The sequence below is a fragment of the Denticeps clupeoides genome, chromosome 7 (genome assembly GCF_900700375.1).
Source record: "Denticeps clupeoides chromosome 7, fDenClu1.1, whole genome shotgun sequence".
NCBI classification, from domain to species: domain Eukaryota; kingdom Metazoa; phylum Chordata; class Actinopteri; order Clupeiformes; family Denticipitidae; genus Denticeps; species Denticeps clupeoides.
Genome location: NC_041713.1, coordinates 12,270,070 through 12,294,988, shown reverse-complemented (window position 1 = coordinate 12,294,988; position 24,919 = coordinate 12,270,070). Strand labels below are relative to the sequence as shown.

Sequence of the window (24,919 nt, the reverse complement as noted above, 5' to 3'; positions counted from 1 at the left end):
GTAACGTAGATCTTTTTTAAAGAATAGAAATAAGCTCTAAACACAGAGACAACATTTATCATTTTTTTGACTACTCTATTACTTGAAAAATAGCCCATAGGCCCGAACATTTTCTAAGAAATAATGCATATCCTCAACAGTACCAAAGGAAATTGTGGGCCTCCATTCTCTACGTGCTAGAACCTGGTGATGAATTGCTGCAGCCATAGAGCAGTGCGGCGACCCGATTCAAAACGGAAACGATGTACTTCTGCGCATGCGCGGTCCGAATCGGGTTTCCGGTCCAAATCAGGTAGCAACACCTGTCGAGGCAAACCATATGTAATACCGGCGACAAAAAAGTAGCGACAGCTGTGACGGTCACCCACAGCTCTCATTGCGACAATTTCCGTGGAAATGGTGCATGTTCAGTGTGAGTGGGGTATACGCTTAGTGAACGGAACACTCATTGAGCCCAGTTTGCCGAGTAGAGCACATCTTTGGACGGGACACTTAAAACAACATCATTTCTAAACGAGTTAATGTTTCCAAACGTGTTTGTCAACGCAACACAGTCACAATGCTGCTGTCTCCGGTCCCGGAAGCAGTGAACTGAACTGAAACCTGAACCGTTGAGCCGTGTGTCAGTTCACCTGATTCGGTGAACACATTTCTTTTGAACGAGTATTGTTAGTGAACTGATACGTCTAAAATAAACTTTTGCCCATCGCTAGACCAGAACAATTTCTTATCTAATATGTCCTTATCTTTTTGCAAGCTCACAGACCTCTTTCCTATTGTTTTTTGTGATTTTATAAAACCTACGTGTATTTTACGGCAGCACTACTTTATGCAGCTTTAGGTCTGAAACCGGCTAAAGATGGTGAAGTGCAATGTGGCAGCAATGTCAGGTTGTGACTGAGAGTCCCTGCAGTTTTGTTTTAGCTTAGTGACTATTTGTGCGATTGTTTGTGTGAAAAACTTTAAGTTATTCCCTTATTTCTTCATACACTTTGTTCTAGAGGGTTAAAAACCTTTCACAATGACAATCATTTTGCTACACTAACATTGATTAAATAAGATGAAGTCCTTATTATCTATATACTAGTGTTGCAAGAGTTTTTTTTTTTTTTTTTTTTACATAATTGATGAAAATGTTGTTAAATGTTGAAAGTAAGTTAAGCCACTGAATTCTTTTTTTAGTTTCAGATGTTTTGTTATCCTAAATTCTTCTTTCTGACGGAGGCACGTACCCTGCAAGTAACTCTTCAGAAAGCCAAACAGACAATTGAGTTTCAAAAGGGTGAAACTGCCACACTGAAGGACAAGGTTGAAATGCTGATACTGACTGTCTCAGAGTGAGACACAGACTTACTGGAGCAAGCACACCAACAAGCTATATATCAAAAATGAGTACTCTATTGTGTGAGGTGTGCTATTACTTTTATAAGCAATCTGAGTGGGTGTGGCCAAGCTACTAATGCTCAAACAGGGTCAAATCCACATAGGAATGCATTGGTACTATTTGAAAAAAGGGGTGCTGCAAGAGTTAGTGCTACAGAATCATTACCAACACTGTGTTTGGTGTTCCACAAGGTTCCATCTTAGGTCCGTTGCTATTTTCCTTATACATTTACAGAATAGAGAATTGTCTGAAGAACATTAGACAGTGAATGCTCACCAGCTTTCTTCTGTTAAACCCTGATAAGGGTCTCATGTAGCCAGACATCAGCTGTTTGACTACATCATAACTCTGGATAGCCTATCTCACCAAGTACAGAAGTAAAGGATCTAGGTGTTGTAAGAATGGACATCACGGGAGCCTGCTTTTGCCTTGCATAACAGATGTCTGCAGGGGGAGGTGTGACATTCCTGTGTCGACGGTTGTGGGTGAAGATTCGACACCCCGGTTTTTACATGCCTTTTGTCTGACGGCAACGTGTGAAGTATCAGCCGTCAGGACCGTCCACCCTCTTTGTCTTCCCCAAATGGGAGGCACCGGGGGCGTGACATCAGAAACAACAGGTTCTGATTGGTCAGTGACAACTTCCTGTAGGCCAGTGACAACTTCCTGTAGGCCAGGGGTATAAAAGTCTGCTCACATGTGGAAAAAAGGGCTCTGAGCTTTCTTGCTCAGGGGGTTTTCCATCGGAAGCCGGAAGGCTTCTGAGCCTTTCTCTCCCCCTCTCTTTCTCTTCTCCCTCTTTACTCTTTCTTCTCATGTTTATTTTCTCTGTAACCTTGGTACCTTTTTACATTCAATATTCACATGTAACTACAATAATTATTTACCGGTGTTAATAAATTAGAAACTGTTCATTTTTAACCTCTACTGTGCCATGCCTCTTCCTGCCAGGTAACATCAAATTCGAGTGGTTGAATACAGTGCTTTGTGTGGAGGGAGAAAGAGTTTTTTCTACACACTCTATTCTCTTCTCCCACACCACATGGTCTTTTTTATAGTGTCCTTAGAAATATTGCAAACATAAGAAATAAGATCTCAATGCACAATGCAGAAAAGTTGGTCCACGCTTTTATTACATCAAAGTTAGATTATTGCAAGCCAGTACTGTCTTGATGTTTTAGTATGTGCATGAGTAAACTCCACCTAGTTCATAATGTTGCAGCCAGTGTTCTAACTAGAACCAGAAAATTCAATCACATCTCCCCAGTCTTACAATCACTGCACTGGCTACCCATCAAATTTAGGATTGACTACAAAATCCTACTTTTGACCTATAAAGCTCTCACCTCACAGTACCTAAGTGAAGTTTTAGTTTACAATCCGCAACGCCCCTTGCAGGTGCCTAATTATAAAAGACGAAGTATTGATAAGCTTTGACGTTCTGCTGTCGGTACTGGAGAAATGAAAAAAAGTCATATACACATTACCTGGCATATTTTCCCAGACCAGCCTTTTGTAACTTGAAATGTTGTTTGTTCCACAGTACACAGAGCTTGTGCTTATATACATATTCCTTTGCAACAGTGAACTCTTCCAACTCTTCTGTCAGTATATGCATGTACACAGTTGCATTAAATATAGTATAATTATATAAGGGCTGTATATTAGCCCTGTATGTATGTTACCATGCACTACACAAGCCAGGGCAGTGTAAAATCGAAGGTCCTCAACACCAGGAGAGTGTTCCAATCTCAAATCGGTGAAGCAGTGGCAGAGGAGATCTCTGACATTCTAGAAGAGTTTGAAATAGAGCCAAGCAAGATTGTAGCTGTGACTGTCGATAATGCTGGTAATATAGATATTGCTATCAAGAAGCTACAAAATAGGATGTTTTGCACATATGTTGAATTTAACAGGACAGAAAAATATACAAAATGGCTTGCATTGATAAATGGGTAGCTTGAATCAGAGCAGTGGTTGTGTGGTTCAAGAGGTCATCACTTTCCAAAATCAAAAGAAAAGCAGCAGATTCTTGGTAAGTGAGTTTAATTTATTATACAAATGTTGTTTTGAAATTTACAATTTGTCAATGATCAAATTTCAGACCTTCCACAACACTCCCTCATTCTTGATGTCAAGACCAGATAGAACTCTATCTAATGATAGCGAGATTTATGGACCCGCACCTTTGAAAAGCAATCACCAAGGACAACTTAGATCATCTGAAGGATGAGAACTTCCATAAGGCTGAGGAGTTTGTCTAGCTCATGAGAGTCCTCTATACATCCACACTGTGTGTGTCATGTGAGAAAAATGCCACCTGTGGACAGATAATACCCATTCTTCAAAAACCAGAAAAGCATTTTACTATGAAGGATGAAGATACAATGTTTGTAGCATTGATCAAAGAGTAGGTGTGGGAGAACCTCTCCCAAGCCTTCCTGCACGAGGCCACAGCAACGAACCCAAGATTCAAAGGGAGGTCAGTAAGTGATGAAACTTGGTACAGGCTGAGGAGGAAAGCTATTGAGTCCAATGTGAGACCAACAACAGGACTCTCAGATGAGATGACAGACACAGAGCACCAGGAAAAGGAAGAATCAGAAGGAGAAGATGCGGAGATGGAGTAGACCACCATTCCACCAAAAAAGGAGTGCCTTAGAGGAGCTATTATTAAAGGAGGACAGGGAGTTGAGGTTGAGGATCCAAAAGGAAAACCTGTCCTTCACCCTCAGTAATCAGGTTGACTTAGAGGTTGAAAGCTACAAAAGCTTGCCTCCCATTCCAACAGCAGGTCCCTCTGTGTATCACTACTTCCCAAGGTTCTTCCTTTCTTTTTTTCTCTCTCATGAAGTTTCTTTAGTGGAGTTTTTCAATGTGTGCAGAAGGGTCAAGTGTGGTGGGTGTAAACTGTAGGGCCTGTCAAAGCCCATTGAGACATACTGTATGTGATTTTTTTGTGCGTGTGTATGTATACATCCTTAAAAACTGTGGAAGTATTTCTTTTTTTCTAGACTATTCAGTGAATGTACATTGATACGAACAAAAATTGTCTGTCTTTGTTGATTCATGTCCTTAGCACGTGCTGCAGAAACATTAATGCTTTATGTGTGGCTGACCCAAAAAACATTCACAGAAACAAACATAATCCTATAGTACCACCGTGAGTGGATAGATTGTAGTGTGATTAGGGCTGGACGGTTATGGCCAAAATAATAATTACAATTGTAATGTGAATCGATAAACACGATTATTTTTATCACTGTTGTAATCACAAATATTCACTATTTTAGGTAAAACACATTTTAAAACATATTTTTATTATTATAAAATTTTACTTTTGAAAAGTGATGCATTTAGGGCCCTATCAAATAAATTTTTCATTCAAATCAAGATTTCACTCTCCTAAATTCATTTTTTTCCATTTTAATATGTGATTATAGAGTGGATGGGGAAAAAATATACTGCAATATGACAAATCAAATTTAATCACTGTTAAATCACTCTTTGCTTTTGTAAACAATTTACATGTAAATAATATGTACAGTTCTAATATATATGTGTATAGACCTATTAAGTTGCCATTCAGTCTATTCTTACATCCGACCCCTGGTGGTTGGTTATTGAATTGTTAAAACCACCAACAATCATCTTAATTTAATTGGAGCAGCCAAAATTGTAATCGAGATTAATTGTGTAGCCCTAAGTGTGATCATGCAGAGACCATAGATAAATTTGGTGGCATCATGCAGGATATGTGCCAAGCTATTGCATTTCTCAGATTAAAATGCCTTAATATTAAAAATGCTAACTTTCCTAAACTAAGGGGTGTTGTGAGACCACAGTGAGGCTCTTAATTTTGTGAATTTGCATCACATTGGATAGGTGCCAAGCTATTGATTATTTTCTTGAATGAAATATACTTAAAATTACACAAGAACAAAATTGAGTTATTGAGCATTATTTTCACTTGCATGTGTGGTTTTGCACTTTGTAGAAGGTCCACTGACTCTCTTCTAACTGGCACCTGCACATAGGATCCAATTTAATTTAGTGTTCACTATAAATCTGCCTGTAGCTCGTTGTCTGGTCCCACTGTTTGATAAAACTGTCTTCTGTGCTGGCATGATGGTTTGTTAATTATTTATTGAACCGCGAACATTGAATCTGCCAATTTCTTGCCAACTTTACCTAAAGTCAAGTTGTCGCTCTGTTTAAAAGGAATACTAAGAGTACATACATTGCAGAGTACAACTCTGTAACTACACAGCAAAAATTGGATAGTTATAATTCCAGAGTTAAACATATCTGAGTTGATTTTAACTCCCAAAGTGTATGTTTAACACATTCTGAGACAAATGGTGTTTTGTCTTGTAATTATTTAACTGAGTTCTTACCTCGGTGCAAAGATGCAATTAAGCTCCACCAACGCATTTCACTTCGGTTGAAGAGGAAGGAGAAAACTTGGCGGCATTTTCTTCTCCTCATGCGAGTCGTGTGTACATACATTACAGATCAGGACTGCATTGCACATTTGTTCAGGTGATTAGCCTGACAGAAGTGTTAGCTAGCGCAGTGTTTTCTCATGTATACATCCTGACTTAGCAGCAATTAATATGCAGGTTGCACTTTTTTTCATAATGTTTTTATTCTGTAAATATTGCACAACACGCGCTTTTGTTCGTTCGGTTTAGTTCGACAGGACCGCGGTGAAAAGGCGTTTTGGCCTTGCATCCACGCAGGGCCTTGTTTGAAAGCACAGTTCTGGTAAAACGTTTTGGTTGTTGGGAAAATGCTCTGCGCCGCTGTTTCCTTAGTCGATAATAGAGATTTTGACGCACGCATACATAAAATTTATATTAAACACTGCCTAATTATTACATTTTAATATAAAATATATCTTTTTTAAATTCGAAAAGAAATTAGCTGCTGGAGTGGAGATAAAATGCTCATGGTATCCGTTATTGATTCAGCATGCTTAGTAACCATCGATATATGTGTTCCTGTAATTTTGCAGTTAATACGTACATGTATTTTGCAGGGTTTACAGAAAAGAAATTTCGTTTTCAGCTGAAGAAAGAGAAACAGTTTTTAATATATAAAAAAACAATAATAATTGCCTTATTTATTATCGTGCCCTTGCCTTATTTTCTGTGCCCTTTACCATCGTATGAATGTTATAATCTTTCCTTGACATGTCTTTCTTTTGTGTGTCAGATAATATGCTGGTTGAGGTCAAGCACAACCAACAGCAGAGGTATGTGAAGCTGAGTGAGGTTGAAGGGCAGTTTGACTTTGTATACTTTTCTTTTAGAATTCTCTGCATTTTCCTTGTGTTCGGGTTCTGAGAAGTCAGATTCAAGAACAAACTCATGTGGATCAACTGTAATACTAGATGAAGTCCCTAGCAAGAGACAGAGATTTGAGGATCGTTCGTTGTCTTCTAAACAGGTTTTAACAAAATTTCTATGCAAAACCCGTTTCTTAACAATTAACAAATTCATCTTTTCAAAGCATATTTGTAGTTTGTTATTATTAGTTGATTGAAGATGTGCTAAGAAGCAAATCTGGTGGTGACACAGTACTACAGGAGTACGAAAATACGAAAAACCCTAACAGATGGAACAAGAAGACAAATGGTTAACATACTGGTGAATCATATGATTGATATCCATGGGTAAGATTTTTTTCCTCCTCTTTCATTTGTACAAAACAACCTCACAAAGTTGGGTTAATAATTTAATAATTTCTTCTCAGGCTCCACCCCACTAAAGCAGTCAGAGAGGAGTATGCTCTTGGAATAGTGTTGCTGTTCCCTTCTCTCAAGGATCCATATTCCAAGAAAGGCCATGTAATTATCAATATTGTCATTGTGTGGTGTTTTTTACTTTCAAACATGTATTGTGGCATGAATCTGTATGCACGGCATTCCCATTTGAATTTTCTGAGATTAGTTTTGAGTAATGTTGCATTTTTATATTGGATTCTTTCAAGAACACTTCTATGATGCTGAAGTACAGTTTCTCTGCGTCTGAAGACAGTCCGAAGGAAGATTGGCAAAGAATCTGCATTGCGAACAAAAAGCTCTACTAACTTTTCTTCTGGGGGGCCAAATTTCCAAAGAATGGTTACTGTCAAGAGGCAGCTTGATGGTGATGCTTGCAAAGAGGCCTTGTCTTTGCTCAACCATACCACAGAAAATACCCTGATTTTTCAGAAGGTGAAAGAGACATTTCAGTGGCATCAATACCTTGTTAATGACCTGCAACCAGAAGTGATATCCTCTTCACTTCCCCAAGATTTCTGGACACAAAGGGATTGGTAAATTTGTATTATAGTGTTGAGAATGCATTGACCATTCCGAAGTATTTGTTCTAGTCTGTATCTTCTTTCTTTAAAAGGTAAATCAAGATTTCACTCTCCTATTTGAGGACAACACATCTTCCAGACTGCTTAAAAAATGGGATGTCTTCTTCAAGCCATTTGTCATAAAAGAAGCCAAGTGGCTCACTTCAACTCCAGAGTTGTGCCTCTTGATGGAGTCAGCAGAAAGTCTTCCAGGGTGTGATCTTCATGAGACAAGTAAGTTGTATCCTCTTCATTCAACTTCAAATGTGAAAAGTGCAATTCTGTTCATTCATATTAATCTTTTCACTTTCAGCTTATGACCAAGAAATGGCCTCCCTGTTGTTGCTGTTACACCTCCTTCCACCACCTCCTGGGCGAGCAAGGGCTCCCAAAATTAGTGCATCTGATGCAGTTGAGAGACTTGTGGTATTTCATAAGGTAACTAAGTAAGGCTGGGCTCTTTGTTGTCATTGTTTGAAACATTTATAAATTAGTGTTTAAAACATGAATGAAATTTAGGTACATTCTTGTACATTTTAATAAAGACTTAATAATGTATTTAATATTCTTTTCTCATTTTTAATTTCTTTGACTTATTCCTAGTCATGTTGCAGTTTGGAAGAGCATGTCCGCATCCAGCTGGGTTGACAGCTATATCTCCTTATGGTTGGGCGTCAGAAAAGCAAGATTGACAGCTTCTACATCTCCATGGATAAGCATCTCACTCTATGCAAGGAAAACCGCTCCCTTGGGGCATTTGATGAACTTTTCAAAGCACATTTTGTGTTTATGTCTTACGATGCTGCATTAGTGAATTTTTATACATTCCCGCAGACAACAGTGTACAATGTTGATGTAGGGAAAATGAGGGAGTCACCCAGAGTTAGGGAACTGAGAGGAAAACCAGCCAGTAGAGTTTTCAGTCTGTGAGTAAGATGATAAAACAATGTTGTTCATACAGTGTGTCAGGTGAAAGTTTGTACATTATACTTGCATTCAAAATGTTTTAATTCAAATGTATGAATGCAAAAAAATAAATGTTTTTGTGGAATTTAATTCTTAACATTTTAAATCAAGAAACGAGTGAAACTAACACAGATAGTAAAAATGTATCTCAACCAGTGTTGATTCTAATCCTTTTAATGTTACTTCAACTCTGTTTTGTGAGTTAAAGAAATGCTGAAGTTAAACTCTGAAGTAGTGTTAAATATTTAACCTTTTAAAAAGTGTTACTTTTTAAGTGTGTTGCGCTATATAAACCCAGAAAAAGTGTTAAACTCAACTCTGTTGGCGTTAATTCAACACTGGACTTTTTGCTGAATACTTTGTAAGTTCCGTAATATAAAAGCCACACATGTTTACTACCAAAAGAATTGAATTATCTTAAGAACTGAATTTTTTTTCCAACCACACATTTACATGTACAATGCCCACCTGATTTGTTCAATACAGCATTGAGTTTAGTTATAACATGCAGATGTAAAAGTTCTACATTCACATATTTTTATATCATGATCTGTTTTAGTATTTGGTTTAGTAGTAATGTGTGCTTGGTGACCAGTATTCAAAGCGAATTTGCTTTGTTCTGCATTTGATTTTTGTAAGCAGGGTGTAATTGTTGAGCTTTGTTTTTTCTCTCTTTCTTTGAACTTGAGCATTATTCCTGTTGCTGGTGTCTGCTCCCTGAGCCGCTGTCCTCTCCTATTGTGGAGCAGGAGCGCAGCTGGAAAAACAGAGAGGCCATTGATGCACTGGCAGCCAAGACAGAGTGCAGGCCGCCTGCAACTGTCGCTCTCTGGCACAAGCTGGTTGTCCGTCTTCTCCACATGCAGTGCTATTTCCGTCTTCCCTTTGGAAATGGCAGTGGTGTCAGCCTGTTGCGATGTGTACTGTGTTTCAGGTTTCATAATGAATGAGTCTGGAATGAATTGGAGATAATGGAGATTGGACAGGTGATTATGGTTCAAGCAAATTTGCCATGCTGACAGCTTCAACACACTGTCACACACTGTCAAGTCACATTGAGTGCACCGTGTGCTGTGCTGCATCACAATGACAATCACTTCACTTTACTTTACATTGAGGTGTTTCTGGATATGCATCTTCTCTAGACAGTGCCACCATCCAATGTGTTAATAAATTAATATTATTAATGCTTGTTGTGGTTTTAATATATTTTTATGGGTATAAACAACAAACTGCATTTTCACTGGTACACAATTGCAACAGTCTGTCACGATCCGGTCCGAAATGGGGGTTACTCCGGTCCAGGATCCGGACCGGAGTTTCATTGTTGTCCTGTGTAATGTTCCCTAATCGTTTTCACCTGTGTTAATTGTATAAAGCTGCCCTGTTCGTTTCTGTTCGCTGTCAGGTCTTTGAAGTTATGTTCCGTGTTCACCAGTGTCCTGTTCCATTAAACCCCTGTTCCGTGATGTCAGGTGAAAGCGTCCTTCATTCCACGTCTTCTCGTCACTCTTCGTCCTCCTCTCCGTTCACCCGCCACATCATGCCCGCATGGACGTGACACAGTCAAAATGCATGATTAACTTTGCAGGGCTATGAGGCTGTTGGGAGTTTGACTCAAGCCAGTCCAATGCCAGGTCTCTGATGGATCATGGAGAAGGAGCCAGGAAGACCTGTTGCTTTCGCATTGTTATAGAAAATGGAACTTATGTGGTCGCCATGCTAATTAAAAATATTTGTGACATACACTGAAAACGTTTAAATATTACAAGAATGCATTAACAACGTGCTAAGTACTGTGTAAGGTCTGCTTCCTTGTGCTTCACATCCAGCAGGCCTCTGAAGGTCTGAAAGTGAAGTGATTGTCATTGAGACACACTGCAGCGAAGTACCTCTGCTTTTAACCCAACACCTTTAGTGAGCTGTGGGCAGCCCTGACAGTGGCAGTGGTGGCCTAGCGGTTAAGGAAGTGCCACCGTAATCAGAAGGTTGCCGGTTCAAATCCCGATCTGCCAAGCAGAAGCACCGTCCCCACACACTGCTCCCCAGGCGCCTGTCATGGCTGCCCACTGCTCACTCAGGGTGATGGGTTAAATGCAGAGGACAAATTTCACTATGTGCATGTGACAAACACTAGACTTTATTTTCACTTTATTTCTGAAATGAAAGATATGAAAGCTGCCCGGGGAGCAGTGTGTGGGGACAGTGCCTTGCACGTGCTGGAGTGCCTGTGCAAGGCACTGTCCCCACACACTGCTCCACTGGTGCCTTTCATATCTGCTCACAGCTCACCAAGAGTGACTGTTAAATAAGATAAGATAAGATAAGATAAACCTTTATTGGTCCCACAAGTGGGAAATTGCACTTGTCATGGCAGAAAGGGGACAGAAGCAGAAGGTAATAGCAGCAAAAACAGAGGTAATAGCATCACAAAAAAAAAGGTAAATATGTATCTGTATATATGTACAAATTTACAATTTAAACAATTAACAATTTAACAGAATGTGCCCAAGTCTGTGTATGTGTGGTCAGCTGCGAGGTCTTTGTTATAGAGTCTGACAGCGGTTGGAAGAAAAGACCTTCTGAACCTCTCCTTCCCACATCGTGGGTGCAATAGCCTGCCACTGAAGGAGCTGCTCAGTGCTGTCAGAGTTTCCTGCATGGGGTGGGAGATGTTGTCCATTCTCCTGTCACTCACCACCTCCACTGGGTCCAGAGGGCATCCTAGAACAGAGCTGGCCTTCCGGGTGCAGGGGACACATTTCGTAGTGTGCACCATGTGCTGTGCTGCAGTGTTTCAAATGACGCTGTGCTGCATCATTTTCATTCACTTGTCACGTGGCCAGTTTTTTCCCTACCACATTGCTCGATTATTTTTCCTACCATGTAATTTTTTGTAACACTTTTCAAACTAAATATTTGTTCTACTACATGACCGCTAGGTGGATCCGTAATAATGTGAGTGAGTGAAACGGGGCTCTGCTGAATAGTGATTTTATAGGACATTTTGGGTGTTTTTTATCACGTTTTCTATTGTAATTAGTTTTTACTGTTTGCTGTGTTTCATTTCAAACGTCGTCAGGAGGTCGTCAGCACAGGTCTGCCACTCACAGCTGGATGATGCTGTCCCTCCACGTTCAACCTCCTTTCACAGAACCTGCTGGGGAAATACTCTCCAGATTTCTTTTTTTCGTGCGGCAAAAAACGAAATTGAATTAAAACAAAAGTTTAATTAAAACTAATTGGAAGTGTCAGCAGTGCGATGTAGGCCTAAAAAGTGCCTGGACTTGTTCAGGAAAAAAACTTTTTTTCCCTCTTATTACACCCTGTTTTGACACAGTAAAGCAAATCAAAAGAAACCCGAATCGTTAGTCATGAACGAATTTTTGGAACGAATGTTTTTTGTGAATTGTTTTTTTGTGATTCGGCACATCTAAAAGAACTGTTTTGCCCATCACTAGTCTCATTTATCGTTACTATAGATATACCGCGTTCAGAAGTGCATCTCAATGAGTTGCACAAGATTGTCAAAATGTGTATCGCGTTTCCTGTAAACTCATCGTCCCTCTTCGTTCTTTTCAGGTGTTGTACCGAATTCTGTGATCCGTCGAATTTCGTGACCCTAGATGGCGCTGTGCCGCGAAAGACGGTGAACAACTTCAAAATAAATTATAATACACGCTAATTGTTATCTAAATAAATTGATTATTGAGTTTTAATTGTGTACTTTGAGAGCAATAAAAACTAAGTGAAGCATGCAGCCTTGTTATTATCCAGGAGCGCTCCTTTTAACGAGGTTAAATGGAGAAATGTAACATTAACAAAACCATTTGAGGTAACTTCTTTCATCCTCTAATACCTGTAAATACAACATTTACAATTCTAATTATGAACAAGAACCAGGGACAAGCGGTCGCATTTTTTGACAGGCGCCGTCAGATATTGTGACCGTGCTGTAAGTAGGATCCTAACCGCCTTCCGTGTCACAGCGCCACCTAGGGTCACGAAAATCGACGGGTCACAGAATTCGGCACAACACCAGCCGATATTGTCCGGCTTTGGAGCGGCCCCGCTGGTCGCCTCTGCGTATTGACGTTTCTCATCGGATCCCGGTTCGGGCTGTACAACTCCTACCCAGAGGCGCTTCTTTCTCCAAATGCAGGCCATCAAATGTGTTGTGGTTGGCGACGGGTGAGAGGATTTACTTTGAGGTGCTGTTTTAACTTTATCTTTGTTTGAACGTATGCATCTGTGGAGAAAGCAATGGATCCGGAATCGGCTGTGCTGGTCGATTTTTCCTTCGGTGTCCAGAGCCGGAGAAACAAACCTTTTTTTTTTTTTACTTAGTATATCGTCTGAACCGAGTAAATTAGACTATTGTACCGTGTGCAGTACTTAAGCACATGAAATTACATTTAAGCTCAGACTTCCTGAAGGATGATGTCGTGCGCTTCAGAAAAACTGTCAGTCAGATAAGGTAATTGTGTTTTAATGAAGGTTGTTGGGTTTGCCTGAATTCACGCTATTCAGAGAACGGTATAACATCTGGTTTGCTGCTCTTTGTTACTTTTTGTTATATTAAAGTGTGTGACGTTTCCTCTCTCTTGCACGGAGACGTGAGGAATTTTGTACCAGAGTAACGTGTTACCACACGGACTTTACATTTTCTGCCTGCAGTCAGTATATCAGCAGAGAAAATACGTAGAGATCAGTTTTTAAAAAATGTTCATGTGCACATTGACAACCCACTTTATGCACAGGAACAGCAGAGTGCAGACGTTTTCCTTCTAGGAATGCGATCGTCACACTGGAGTGACACATTCGGAAGTGGCATTTACTCATCCATCTCGACTGGCTTCTTAGTTCCTGCTGGAACTGAGGGTTATCAGTCCTGTCCACCCATCCTTTGACATGTTTCTTGGGGTCTGTGTCTGGCTGTCTCTCATCCTGAAAATTGCTGTCTATCTGCTATCACACATCCACCACCCTCGGTCTGTTCCACACATTTCCAAATGCACAAACGCAGACTGATCAGACCCTGCTCTATCATGTGAGTGATTGGAATGAATTGTGGTTGTGACTTTTTTTTTTTTTGCCACTCCACCCCGCCCCTGCCAGAGAGAATATGTAGGACAGTGTCTGTCAATACTTGCACTTACTGAGTGCCAATGGCAGCAGCTTAATTAAACGGCCTGTAATTATATGACAGGCTGCCAGGATGTCATAAAAGCTACTGGGATGGATGGGTGCCTGACCTCAGGCTTGGGCAGCCCAGTCACATAGGGGATATATGGGTCAGTCATAGATTAGGGAATGTGTTGGGTCAGTCTTGTATATAGTAAATTGCTGGATTTCATGTGAATTTAGAAGGCTGTCAAGGGAGCATCTCTCAGCAGATCTACTGCTTGAATTAATTCTTTTTTAAAAATCATAAGATAATAGTCACTTCAAATGAAGGCATTTAATTAAATATTATGTTGAGCATTGTTTTATGCCTATTTGTGACAGATTGAGGTTTCTATTTTCTATTTATATTTTTTTAATTGTGCTGAAGCTACTGCAGATGAACTGTTTCCAGTTTTTCCATGGTGTTTTATTCATGCCAGTCTCTCATATTCAACCTGTGTGATTTCAGTGCTGTGGGTAAGACCTGCCTGCTCATCAGCTACACAACCAATGCCTTTCCAGGAGAGTACATTCCCACTGTGTAAGTTGAATGATATTGTTCACTTAATTAAGCTAGAATGATAACCGATTTGAATAACATTATGAAGAACACTGCTGGAATCTATGTCACTCTTTTTTTGCAGCTTTGACAATTATTCTGCTAATGTTATGGTGGATGGCAAACCAGTCAATCTGGGCTTATGGGATACGGCGGGACAAGAGGACTATGATCGCCTCAGGCCTCTCTCCTACCCTCAGACAGTATGGTGTTGTCCCTCTATGATACATATTGCTCTATGTGCATTTGCCATTATATTGTAGACTAGGGCTGCAACAAGCTTGCCTGCCAAATCCAGAGCCATTGTTCAGGATCTGTTGGCGCATCCAGTAAAATCAAAATGCAATGAAGAAGGTCTGAGGTTGTGTGCGGACTGCAGCATTCTAAATATTAATTCCACCTACATGCATTTTACTGTGTATTAATAAGCACAGTTTAATAGGATTCCCAGGATGTGACTCATGGTGCTAGGATGCATTAGTCTGAAAGGTTTGTTTAAAATGAAAGGATTTTATTTGGTGAGATTCCCTTCCCTGAGAAAACATGCTGAGCTTCTGTACCATGGTGCTGGCTGAGTGGTAGTGTGTGTAGGGGGTGGACTGCTGTGATTTTCTGTTAGCTTTTTTTTATTTCAAAGAACATTTCTGTTGCAAATTGAATAGATTTAGGCCTTTTTTCTGCAGGATGTGTTCTTGATTTGCTTCTCCTTGGTGAGCCCAGCTTCCTTTGAGAATGTCAGAGCCAAGGTTGGTGTTGATTCTGAATTTAAGTCTCGATTGTTCATTAATTACTTAATTTCGTCTTATTGATTATTGTGCTGCTGAGGGTACGTTGTTTTCTTTTAAGTGGTATCCAGAAGTCCGCCATCATTGCCCCAACACTCCCATTATCCTTGTTGGCACTAAGCTGGATTTGCGAGATGACAAGGAGACCATAGAACGACTGCGAGACAAGAAACTGGCCCCTATCACATACCCCCAAGGTCTGGCAATGGCCAGGGAAATTGGTAAGAGTAGAAGATTTTAATTAACTGTGGGGAGAAAAAAAAGGCAAGGCCAAGAGAGTACATTCCCACTGTGTATATAGATTATAACTTCACATCCCACTTCACATTCAAACTAAATATAGTGCATGCGGAAAGTTTTCATTTTGCCAGTTTGTTATATTACGGCCTTATTCCAAAATGGATTAAATACTTTTTTCCCCTCTACACACCACCCCACAATGACAATGTGTAAATTAGTTTTGGCAAATTAAAAAAATCACATGTACATAAGTATACACAGCCTCTGCCGTGAACTCAGGACTGAGCTCAGGTGCCTCCTGTTTCCCCTGCTCATTCTTGAGATGTTTCTGCGGCCTAATTGGAGTCCATCTGTGGAAAAAACAGTTGACATGATTTGGAAAGTTTGCCAAAAGGCACCTGAAGGACTCTCAGACCACTCTCTGGTCTGATGAGACAAATATTGAACTTTTTGGTTTGAGTGGCAGTCATGTATGGAGGAAACCAGCTCATCGCCAGACCATTACCATTCGTACAGTGAAGCAAGGTGGTGGCAGCATCATGCTGTGGGGATGTTTTTCAGCTCCTGACTTGAACATTGCTGGAGAGATCTTAAAATGACGCTTCCCATCTTATGTAGATGTAGATGTTTTCTCTTTTTTTTTTTTAAATAAATTTACCAAAACTTCCAAATAAACTTTTTTTCATGTTGTCATTATAGGGTGTTGTGTGTAAAATTCTGAGGGAAAATGAATATAATCCATAAGGCTACAACACTGTACACAATCACTGTACGCCAATACAGCAACCTGCATATGTTAAACAACAACATTTACTCATGTCTGCAATGACAATGGTCAAAGTGTTCCTTTAATTACCAGACTAATTACTGATTGTTATTTCTAACTGGATTTCTTTATGGCTAAAGGTGCTGTGAAGTACCTGGAGTGCTCTGCCCTCACACAGAGGGGGCTCAAAACTGTGTTTGATGAAGCCATCCGTGCTGTGCTGTGTCCTCCACCACTCAGAAAGCCGATCAAGGTGTGTACAGTATTCTAAAACATCCAGCAGAGGGCAATAACGTGTGGGCGAATGAACAGCACAGCCTTTGCAAAGGAGCAACAACTACATGTAAGAAAAGGCCTCTGCAAATGATAATTTAATAGTAACATCAATCGATTATTTAAACAGAAGTATTGCCTTAAGTACATGGAATGAATCAAGAGACAAACAGTGCAATGCTAGTGCATGAAATTTGGATATGTTTATAATCTATATTTAAGACAGCACTAATGAACAATGAACAAATTCAAAGCACTGCAATTCCTACTCCTGAAGTGTTTATCTTTATTTTACCTACTGTTGTTACATTTGAAGGTATTTTTGTCCCATAGTTTGTGAGGTTGTATACATGCATAACACACACGCACGCACGCACACATATAATGCTACAGCACGATGGAAGAACAGAATCACTTTGGAGTTTGGACAGAATCACTCACCTGCAGACTTGTACTGTGACTTCTGTTTTTCTAGTACATCATATTGTGTTGCTAAATCCTAAATATTAATTCCAAAAATATACATTTCTTTACTTTTGCTGTTGTTTCAAAGCACTTCTCAAAACACTTTATGAGAACATTGTCCTTTGTCTTCCCATGATGTCCAGTAGTACCCCTTCTATCTGTATAATTTGAAATGTATACTATGCAAGTTGTACAATCAACAATCATGTGAATTAGTGCAGTGTTAAAGGTCACAAATGCTCTGACTCATTTTGTGTGGAACCCAGTTCAATCATTCATTTTCATGGGCTCAACAAGACATGAAGTCTTAATATTATTTTCTGCTACTTTGTATTTGGTGTTTGGTTTCTTTTGTGGTTGTATATATGTGTGTCTTGTAATACTGTATTTCTTTTCATGCCATTTCCCAGTAATAACCTAAAATATTTTTAAATATATGTATCTGTTGCTAACATTTAACTGAAAATGTATGTAAAATTTTACATGGAAAATATGTAAAATTAAATAATAATAATGAATAACAGTGTTGGGCTTCTCATTTATACCAAAACTGGTATTGTGTTGCTGATTAAACGACAATAGATCATCTATATCCCTGATGTCAGACAACTGGATGATAAATCAATAACTAAACAGAAAATAAATGGGCACTGTATTTAATTCTAATGATCTCAACTTAACACCATTGTGTGATTTTCCTCATGTTTTATTCTCTTCTCATATACTTTGTCAGTGAAGCATTTCTGTCATTAAAAGTGGAACGTGATTCAGTCACTGAAACAAATATTTATTTATATTTACTTTGTACGATCTGATCCAAATAATAAACGACAACTGAATTCTATCCTGATTTCTGTAAACTCTTACTCTGCCCCACAAGCCCTGAAGCACAGCCAGGCTGCGACATTCATCTTACTCAGAAATTCGCGAGGCTACGCTCTGTGACGTCATCGCGCAACAAAGACGTCGGCCAGATGCGCGGCCGTGCCCCGGATGTGATCGTGTGGTCTGTTTCTGCCGAGAAGGAGGAGATGCCTCTGCCCGCGCAGGTCTTTAACTTTCAGGTAAACGGACCTTTAAAAGTGCCCCCTCGGGGCTCGACTGGCCACTGGGTGCCGCGGGGAGGACGCGGTCTCTTCCGCCGGCCCCGTCAGCGCGCCGCTTCTCCGGTTCTCGCGGACGTTTTGGGCCGTTAGCGCGCTAAGCTAGCCGACAGCCGCCGGAGCTAGCGCGGCCCTCCGGCCGTAGCGCCAGCTAGCAAGTCATGGTTAGCCTCCCCGCTGCCCAATGGACTTGTTTTCAAGTTTAGCGGGAGCGCGGCTCCCTCCGCCGCGGCGAGGATGGTCTGCTCCTGCCCGCCGTGTCGGCTCGCTTTCCATGTGCCAAACATGCCCCGTGTCTCCAATGGCATCCTTTCAGCTGTTATCTGTCAGATGTTTCTTTCTTTCGGGGAAACTTTCTTTGCACTAGCTGCCATGCTAACGTGCTTGTGGTTCATTCAGTTTGCTGTCCTGCTATGCTAAATTGCTTTTAGGCCAAATAAGCAGTTCGTTTACTTATAAGGGATTCACTTTTTTCCCACGTTTGCAGGTCCCAGTGCTTGTTGCATGAGTGGAGGAAGGGACCCTTTAATTTAGTCAATTATTGAGACGTGTTGTGATTAACTCTTTATAAAACGTTCTCTCTAACGTGGACAGGTTGTTCAAATTAAGCGTATTTTCATACTGTGTCGTCCCAATCAGCCAGGCTAATTTCAGAGAGATTTTTTGATGTGAGCTGATGTGATTGTTAAAATTTGACATGACATCAGTAATTATGTCTGTATGTTTTCCTTATTCATACTTCACTTCCCGTTGAATAATATCAGAATGTACAGGCTGTGTAATATAGGTGGACTTTCGAGTCATGTGCTTTTGATTCTCAAATTCTCCTGCTTCCTGACGTTTTACCAGGGCCCATGCGCTACAGCTCTTAATTTACAGAGCACAGCACATGGTGCACACAACGAAATCTGTCCTCTGCTTTTAACCCATCACCCTTAGTGAGCAGGTGCCCGGGGAGCAGTGTGTGGGGATGGTGCTTTGCTCAGTGGCAACTTTGCTTTTTGGAATTCAAACCACTTCCTTAACTGCTAGGCCACCACTACCCCGCTAGACATGCACACAAGTCTGGTTTCATCATCTACAGGACAGAGTAGAGTTGAGAGCAGGCTGAGTGATAGCATGGCCTCCGGTTCTGCTCAGCCCTCAGCATATGGGGCAGTGGTGGACTAGCGGGTAAGAAAGCGGACCCATGATCAGAAGGTTGCTGGTTCGAACCCCCAAACCACCAAGGTACCACTGAGGTGCCACTGAGCAAAGCACCATCCCCACACGCTGCTGCTCCCTGGGGTGATGTTTTAAAAGCAGAGGACACATTTGTTGTGTTGTGTGCACCGTGTTCTATGCTGTGTTTCACGATAACAATCACTTCACTCTAGCTCCTCAATATACCCACTTGTTTTTAAGGTAATGATTCAGGACTGTGGAGTATGAAAGGGATAAATATTTGGCATTGGCACTGGTGCTGAATCACTTGCCCCAGTTCCTCTCATGCTAGATCCATAATTCAGCGTGAACCAGTAAGAAGAAATAATAATAATGCAATTGTGATTACAAATAAGGACAGGTGGTGAATGTGTCCATATTACATATGTGTTGTGTTAACCTGCAGGGGTCAGTGGAGCCCATGCAAATTGATGCTGACCCTCAGGAAGACCAGCAGAATGCACCTGACACCAACTATGTTGTTGAAAATCCCACCCTGGTATGTAATGCTAGCATGCTATTCAGCATTAATTAAATGATGAAAAACTGCACTGTCAAGCCTTGATTAAATAATGTTGTCAACTATAGTATGTATTTACCTCACTTTGGTCCACTGTTCATACTGTAGGATCTGGAGCAGTACGCTTCCAGCTACAGTGGTCTGATGAGGATTGAGCGGCTGCAGTTCATTGCCGACCACTGCCCCCAGCTCCGCATTGAAGCTCTCAAGATGGCCCTTTCCTTCGTCCAAAGAACCTTTAACGTTGATGTCTATGAGGAAATCCACCGCAAACTTACCGAAGCAACAAGGTAATGGCACCAACAATACAGATTATGAATAAAATAGTATGGATGTGGGTGTTTTGAGGCTCATTGGTCTATGTTCATACAGGGAAGTACAGGGGGTCCCAGACGCTGTTCCTGAGGGTGCTGTGGAGCCCCCACCACTTGACACAGCATGGGCAGAGTCCACCAGGAAAAAGGCCCTGCTCAAACTGGAGAAGCTTGACACTGACCTAAAGAACTACAAGGGAAACTCTATTAAAGAGAGTATCAGGTTGAGTATTTCTCAGCCCAGGAGGCATTTTCTTCTTGACAAGCAGGCAAATGTGCTTATCACTGTAATGTCATGCCTGTGGTTCATATAATCAAAATGATAACATTCATTGAAGGCTTTCTTAATATTAATAACTGCAATTGCGTTTTTTTTTTTTTTTTAAGCCTCTGCTTATGGCTCATTTGTGAAAGAGCCTGTATTTAATTTGATTACTTATTATTTATTTTTATTTTAACTACATACCAGGATGGTAGTGGCCTAGTGGGTAACACACTCGCCTATGAACCAGAAGACTCAGGTTCAAATCCTGCTTACTACCATTGTGTCCCTGAGCAAGACACTTAACCCTAAGTTGCTCCAGGGGGGGACTGTCCCTGTAACTACTGATTGTAAGTCGCTCTGGATAAGGGCGTCTGATAAATGCTGTAAATGTGGCATTCATTGGTATTGAATAATATTCAATATTTTTGGAAATGTTTGTGGTTTCAAGATCACCTTTTTCAACTCTGCAGAGCCATTTCAATTTATTTGTCATATATAGGAGGGGTCACGATGACCTTGGGGATCATTACCTTGATTGTGGTGACCTCAGCAACGCCTTGAAGTGCTACTCCCGAGCCAGAGACTACTGCACTAGCGCCAAGCATGTCATCAACATGTGTCTTAATGTAATCAAGGTATGTCTTTATGACCTAGTATTGTCACGCTTGGTAGAAATGTTTAATAATTTAAATCATTGTCTCCCCCCCCTCTCTAGGTTAGCGTTTACCTCCAAAACTGGTCCCATGTACTTAGCTATGTCAGCAAGGCAGAATCCACTCCAGAGATAGCAGAGGTTTGTGATGCAGCGTGATTAGCTGTTATTAATTTATTATTATAATAATAAGTTATTAAAAGACTGTCTGGTTTTATGTAATTGTCATTTGCTTTCATTATAATGCAGCAACGAGGAGAAAGGGATAGTCAAAACCAAGCGGTGCTCACCAAACTAAAATGTGCTGCAGGTTAGTAAAAATGTGTTAACTGAGTTTATTTGGTCAAGTAAATTTGAATGGCTGTCACTGTTTAGTCTGTTCACTGTAATAACCTGAAATCTGCTGTACAGCGGATTTACATCACGCTGTACTCATTTGGCCTTTGCAACACACAACACTCTGAATGGCAACTGCCATTGTTCCTTTCAGAATTTGGAATATTTGAATAACTCTGCCTGCTTATGAAAAATTCTGCTCCACGTTACTCATTGTTTCATCCTCCTTTTGTGCAACAGGACTGGCAGAGCTTGCCTCAAGAAAGTACAAACCCGCCGCCAAGTGCTTCCTGCAGGCTTCTTTTGACCACTGCGACTTTCCCGAGGTCAGTTTGTCTTCCAAAGCAGCACTAACAGGACGTTATTAGAAAAAAAATGGCATGTGACAATTTTATTCCGGTTCATTCACCTTTAATCCAATACATCCAGCAGATTAACAAAAAAATTTAATATTGACCATTGTTTTCCTTTCCCTGTAGCTTCTGTCCCCCAGTAATGTAGCAGTTTATGGGGGAATGTGTGCATTGGCCACGTTTGACAGACAGGAACTACAGAGGAACGTCATCTCCAGCAGGTTTGTTTTCCAGCTTTGGATCCAATTAATTAAAACAATTTTTATGCTTAAACTGGATAGCTTTAATTTAAGATTCAATCTTTTTGATATTTCATTCAGTGGAATACTTCAAACCAAACAGAAGGCATAGTTATGCTGTGTGTGTGTGTGTGTGTGTGTGTGTGTGTGTGTGTGTGTGTGTGTGTGTGTATATTTATGCTGCAAATAGAGCACAGTAGTGCCTTGACTTATTGAGTGTCTTGTTGTCTTTGTTTGCTAGCTCCTTTAAATTATTTTTAGAGTTGGAACCCCAAGTCCGTGATATTATCTTCAAGTTTTATGAGTCAAAGTATGCGTCTTGTCTGAAAATGCTGGATGAAATGAAGGTAAGCTGTGTGTGAGTGAGAGAGAGACATTTTTATCATTAATGGCAAAATAAAGTAATTTGTGCTATAGCTATGCGATTACACTTTTTCCCTATTGTGGTTCCAGGATAACCTTCTCTTAGACATGTATCTGGCCCCGCATGTAAGAACATTGTACACGCAAATAAGGAACAGAGCTCTCATACAGGTGGGTGAGGTTAGAAAATGGAAATATAAAAATGTCATTAAATTTAAGTCAAAGCTGTTGATTGGCTGAAGTTTTGCAGCCTTATTAGTGGGTGAAGATTTACATTTTACTTACATTCGACGCTGTTGTCCAGAGCGATGTACATCAGTGCTGTGTAGTCCATATCTGATCTTCATAGCTTATGGCTAAATCATCGACTGTTTAACAGAGACCATAAACTAAGAAGTTGTTGTTGGAGGGTGGTGCACCTTTTTGCTTGTATGATTATAATCTCACTTTGCCGTATTTTGACATGCTGTTCATGTGCAGTACTTCAGCCCCTACGTGTCTGCAGACATGAACAAGATGGCATTGGCCTTCAACACCACAGTGGCTGCACTTGAGGACGAGCTCACGCAGCTCATTCTGGAAGGTTTGATTAACGCCCGCATTGACTCTCACAGCAAGGTAAATGCCTCTCCCATTTATTAATCTGGCAGTTTTTCTTCCTTTTTTATTCCTGATTTATTCATTTTCTGCTCTGGACATTGTATTTTTGTTTTATTGATTGTGGATTACGATGGTTGTACTGGTATGAAACAGGTATAGGGTAGTGCTTATGTGTGTGGGAAGGATGACTGACGTTTGCATTTAAAGCAGTCGAGATATGGATGCTGTTGCTTCTTTTTGACCTGACTTTAGAAGAAGATATTTCTGTCCTGCTAATCAGCCCAATCATCATGTGACCCAGGAAGCAAACACAGGGACAGACAAGTGCTTTTTGTTTAGCTCTGTACATCTTTTTAAACTTGATTTATGAAGAAATGCATGTTGTATGCAAAAAATTTGCTATATAATCAATATAATATAAAGTGCCACAGGTCGTCTTCACTTACACAACCTTTTAAATAAGTAACACATGGCCAGTCATTTCACCACCATTACTTCAGTGTTGAACACTGTACCAAATTTTTCATGCTCCGAAGCTTTGTCATTAATTACCCATTTATGTGCAGATCCTGTATGCCAGGGATGTGGATCAGAGAAGCACAACGTTTGAGAAATCTCTACAGATGGGCAAGGAGTTCCAGAGACGAGCGAAAGCCATGATTCTACGGGCAGCTGTGTTGCGTAACCAGATACACGTCAAGGTAACAGGCTCTCCAGGGTAATGTGTCCTCTCTACGTTCTACTCCTCTCACCCTCACCCACACTTTATCTGTCTATAGACAGTCAGCCCCTATCCATTACCACTTCTCAGCCTCGCATTTCTCACTCTGTTCCTGAACCTTGACCCATATCCAAAACGTATCCAGCCAACAATTGCTCCCTACAAAGCCAAAGCGAATTGTTTTTCTTTTGCCTAGTTGTCAAATTATATTTGATTACCAAGTATATGTTCCATTAGGGTGCAAATACATTTACATCATAATGTATATAAATCTGCACCTTGACTTAAAGCAGCTTTCACTTCCATGCCCCTGCATGTTCTCTCTGGGCTTTTCCATGTCTGAAAATTTTCATGTCTTAAAATCACTGATTTTATAAGCTTTACTGTATAGATAGGTAGGTAACAAATTGCAGTTAATAGCTTCTCTGGCATGGTGACTGATTTCTTCAACAGCAAAGTTGTTGTAGTAGGTCATGTATGTAGGTCCATGTTTTACACAAGGTGTAAGAATTTTTATTTATTTATTTATTTTTTATGTTTCCTTTAAAAGTGAGTCTTTGACATCTTATCTGCACTACTATTTTCACCATTAGTATTAAGCTGTTCTTTGTGAATGAATATCTATGTGTGAACAAGACTCTTCTCACTTTGCTTGTCTTCTCTTCCCCCAGTCCCCTCCAAGAGAAGGTAGTCAAGGGGAACTCACACCTGCCAACAGCCAAACACGAATGAGTACCAACATGTGAAGACTGGACCGGAGGCCACCCCTAGGAACATGCACAGGGCCCATCAGCATCACTGGCCTGTCACAGGAAAAAATCTATTGTTTCCCTACTGAAGACTAAAAAAAATCACAATCTAAAGACTTTATTTAAGTTGGGAAGATGATATCTGTTGTCTGTAATAAAGACAAGCACACCTTGTCGATCAAAGAAAGTTAAACAAAAAAAAAAGTACATTTTGGGGGGAAAAATTAATTCGGCACTTAAGCTGTACTGGGCTGTTCTTTGTAAGAGATGCACTTTCCTCTGTATCTTGTGACAAACCTTGATTACACATTGAAAACCTCATCACAGAAACATGCTTTTAAAATAAATGTACATTCAAAAAGATGCTTTTATTCATTTTAGCAACCCAAATATTTTTTTTGTTATCCCTCATTCATTTTATTGCTGGTGATTTGGAATAAGTTCAGAACCTTTTAGCATATTAGATTCAATATATTTTAAATCAATTTTACTCTCTGAAGCCAGTAATTGGCTAAACCAAAAGTCACACAAATAGCTTTCAAGGTGTGT

The 24,919-nt window shown here is 40.3% G+C and overlaps 2 protein-coding genes and 1 pseudogene across 4 annotated transcripts; all 3 read left to right on the top strand.

Moving 5' to 3' along the window:
- Positions 1-3,070: 3,070 nt before the first annotated feature.
- LOC114793821 (uncharacterized) lies at positions 3,071-8,810 on the top strand (annotated as a pseudogene).
- Positions 8,811-12,760: 3,950 nt separating this feature from the next.
- rac3a (Rac family small GTPase 3a) lies at positions 12,761-17,363 on the top strand. 2 transcript variants are annotated; one of them, XM_028985197.1, is made up of 6 exons: positions 12,761-12,889; positions 14,334-14,405; positions 14,509-14,626; positions 15,107-15,169; positions 15,270-15,429; positions 16,355-17,363. In XM_028985197.1, exons 1-6 carry the CDS (start codon positions 12,855-12,857, stop codon positions 16,483-16,485), a joined length of 579 nt encoding a protein of 192 aa, XP_028841030.1. In that variant the 5' UTR covers positions 12,761-12,854; the 3' UTR covers positions 16,486-17,363. The 2 variants fall into 2 exon arrangements, with proteins under 2 accessions (XP_028841030.1, XP_028841029.1); XM_028985196.1 differs by having other exon boundaries at positions 15,092-15,169.
- Positions 17,364-17,913: 550 nt separating this feature from the next.
- Positions 17,914-24,731, top strand: gps1 (G protein pathway suppressor 1). 2 transcript variants are annotated; one of them, XM_028985195.1, is made up of 14 exons: positions 17,914-18,016; positions 19,665-19,757; positions 19,887-20,068; positions 20,151-20,315; positions 20,857-20,992; positions 21,073-21,150; positions 21,259-21,319; positions 21,586-21,671; positions 21,825-21,919; positions 22,179-22,284; positions 22,391-22,471; positions 22,781-22,918; positions 23,467-23,601; positions 24,293-24,731. In XM_028985195.1, the coding sequence occupies exons 1-14, from the start codon at positions 17,927-17,929 to the stop codon at positions 24,365-24,367; spliced, it is 1,521 nt and encodes a 506-aa protein (XP_028841028.1). In that variant the 5' UTR covers positions 17,914-17,926; the 3' UTR covers positions 24,368-24,731. The 2 variants fall into 2 exon arrangements, with proteins under 2 accessions (XP_028841028.1, XP_028841027.1); XM_028985194.1 differs by having other exon boundaries at positions 23,467-23,618.
- The last annotated feature ends 188 nt before the right edge of the window (positions 24,732-24,919 follow it).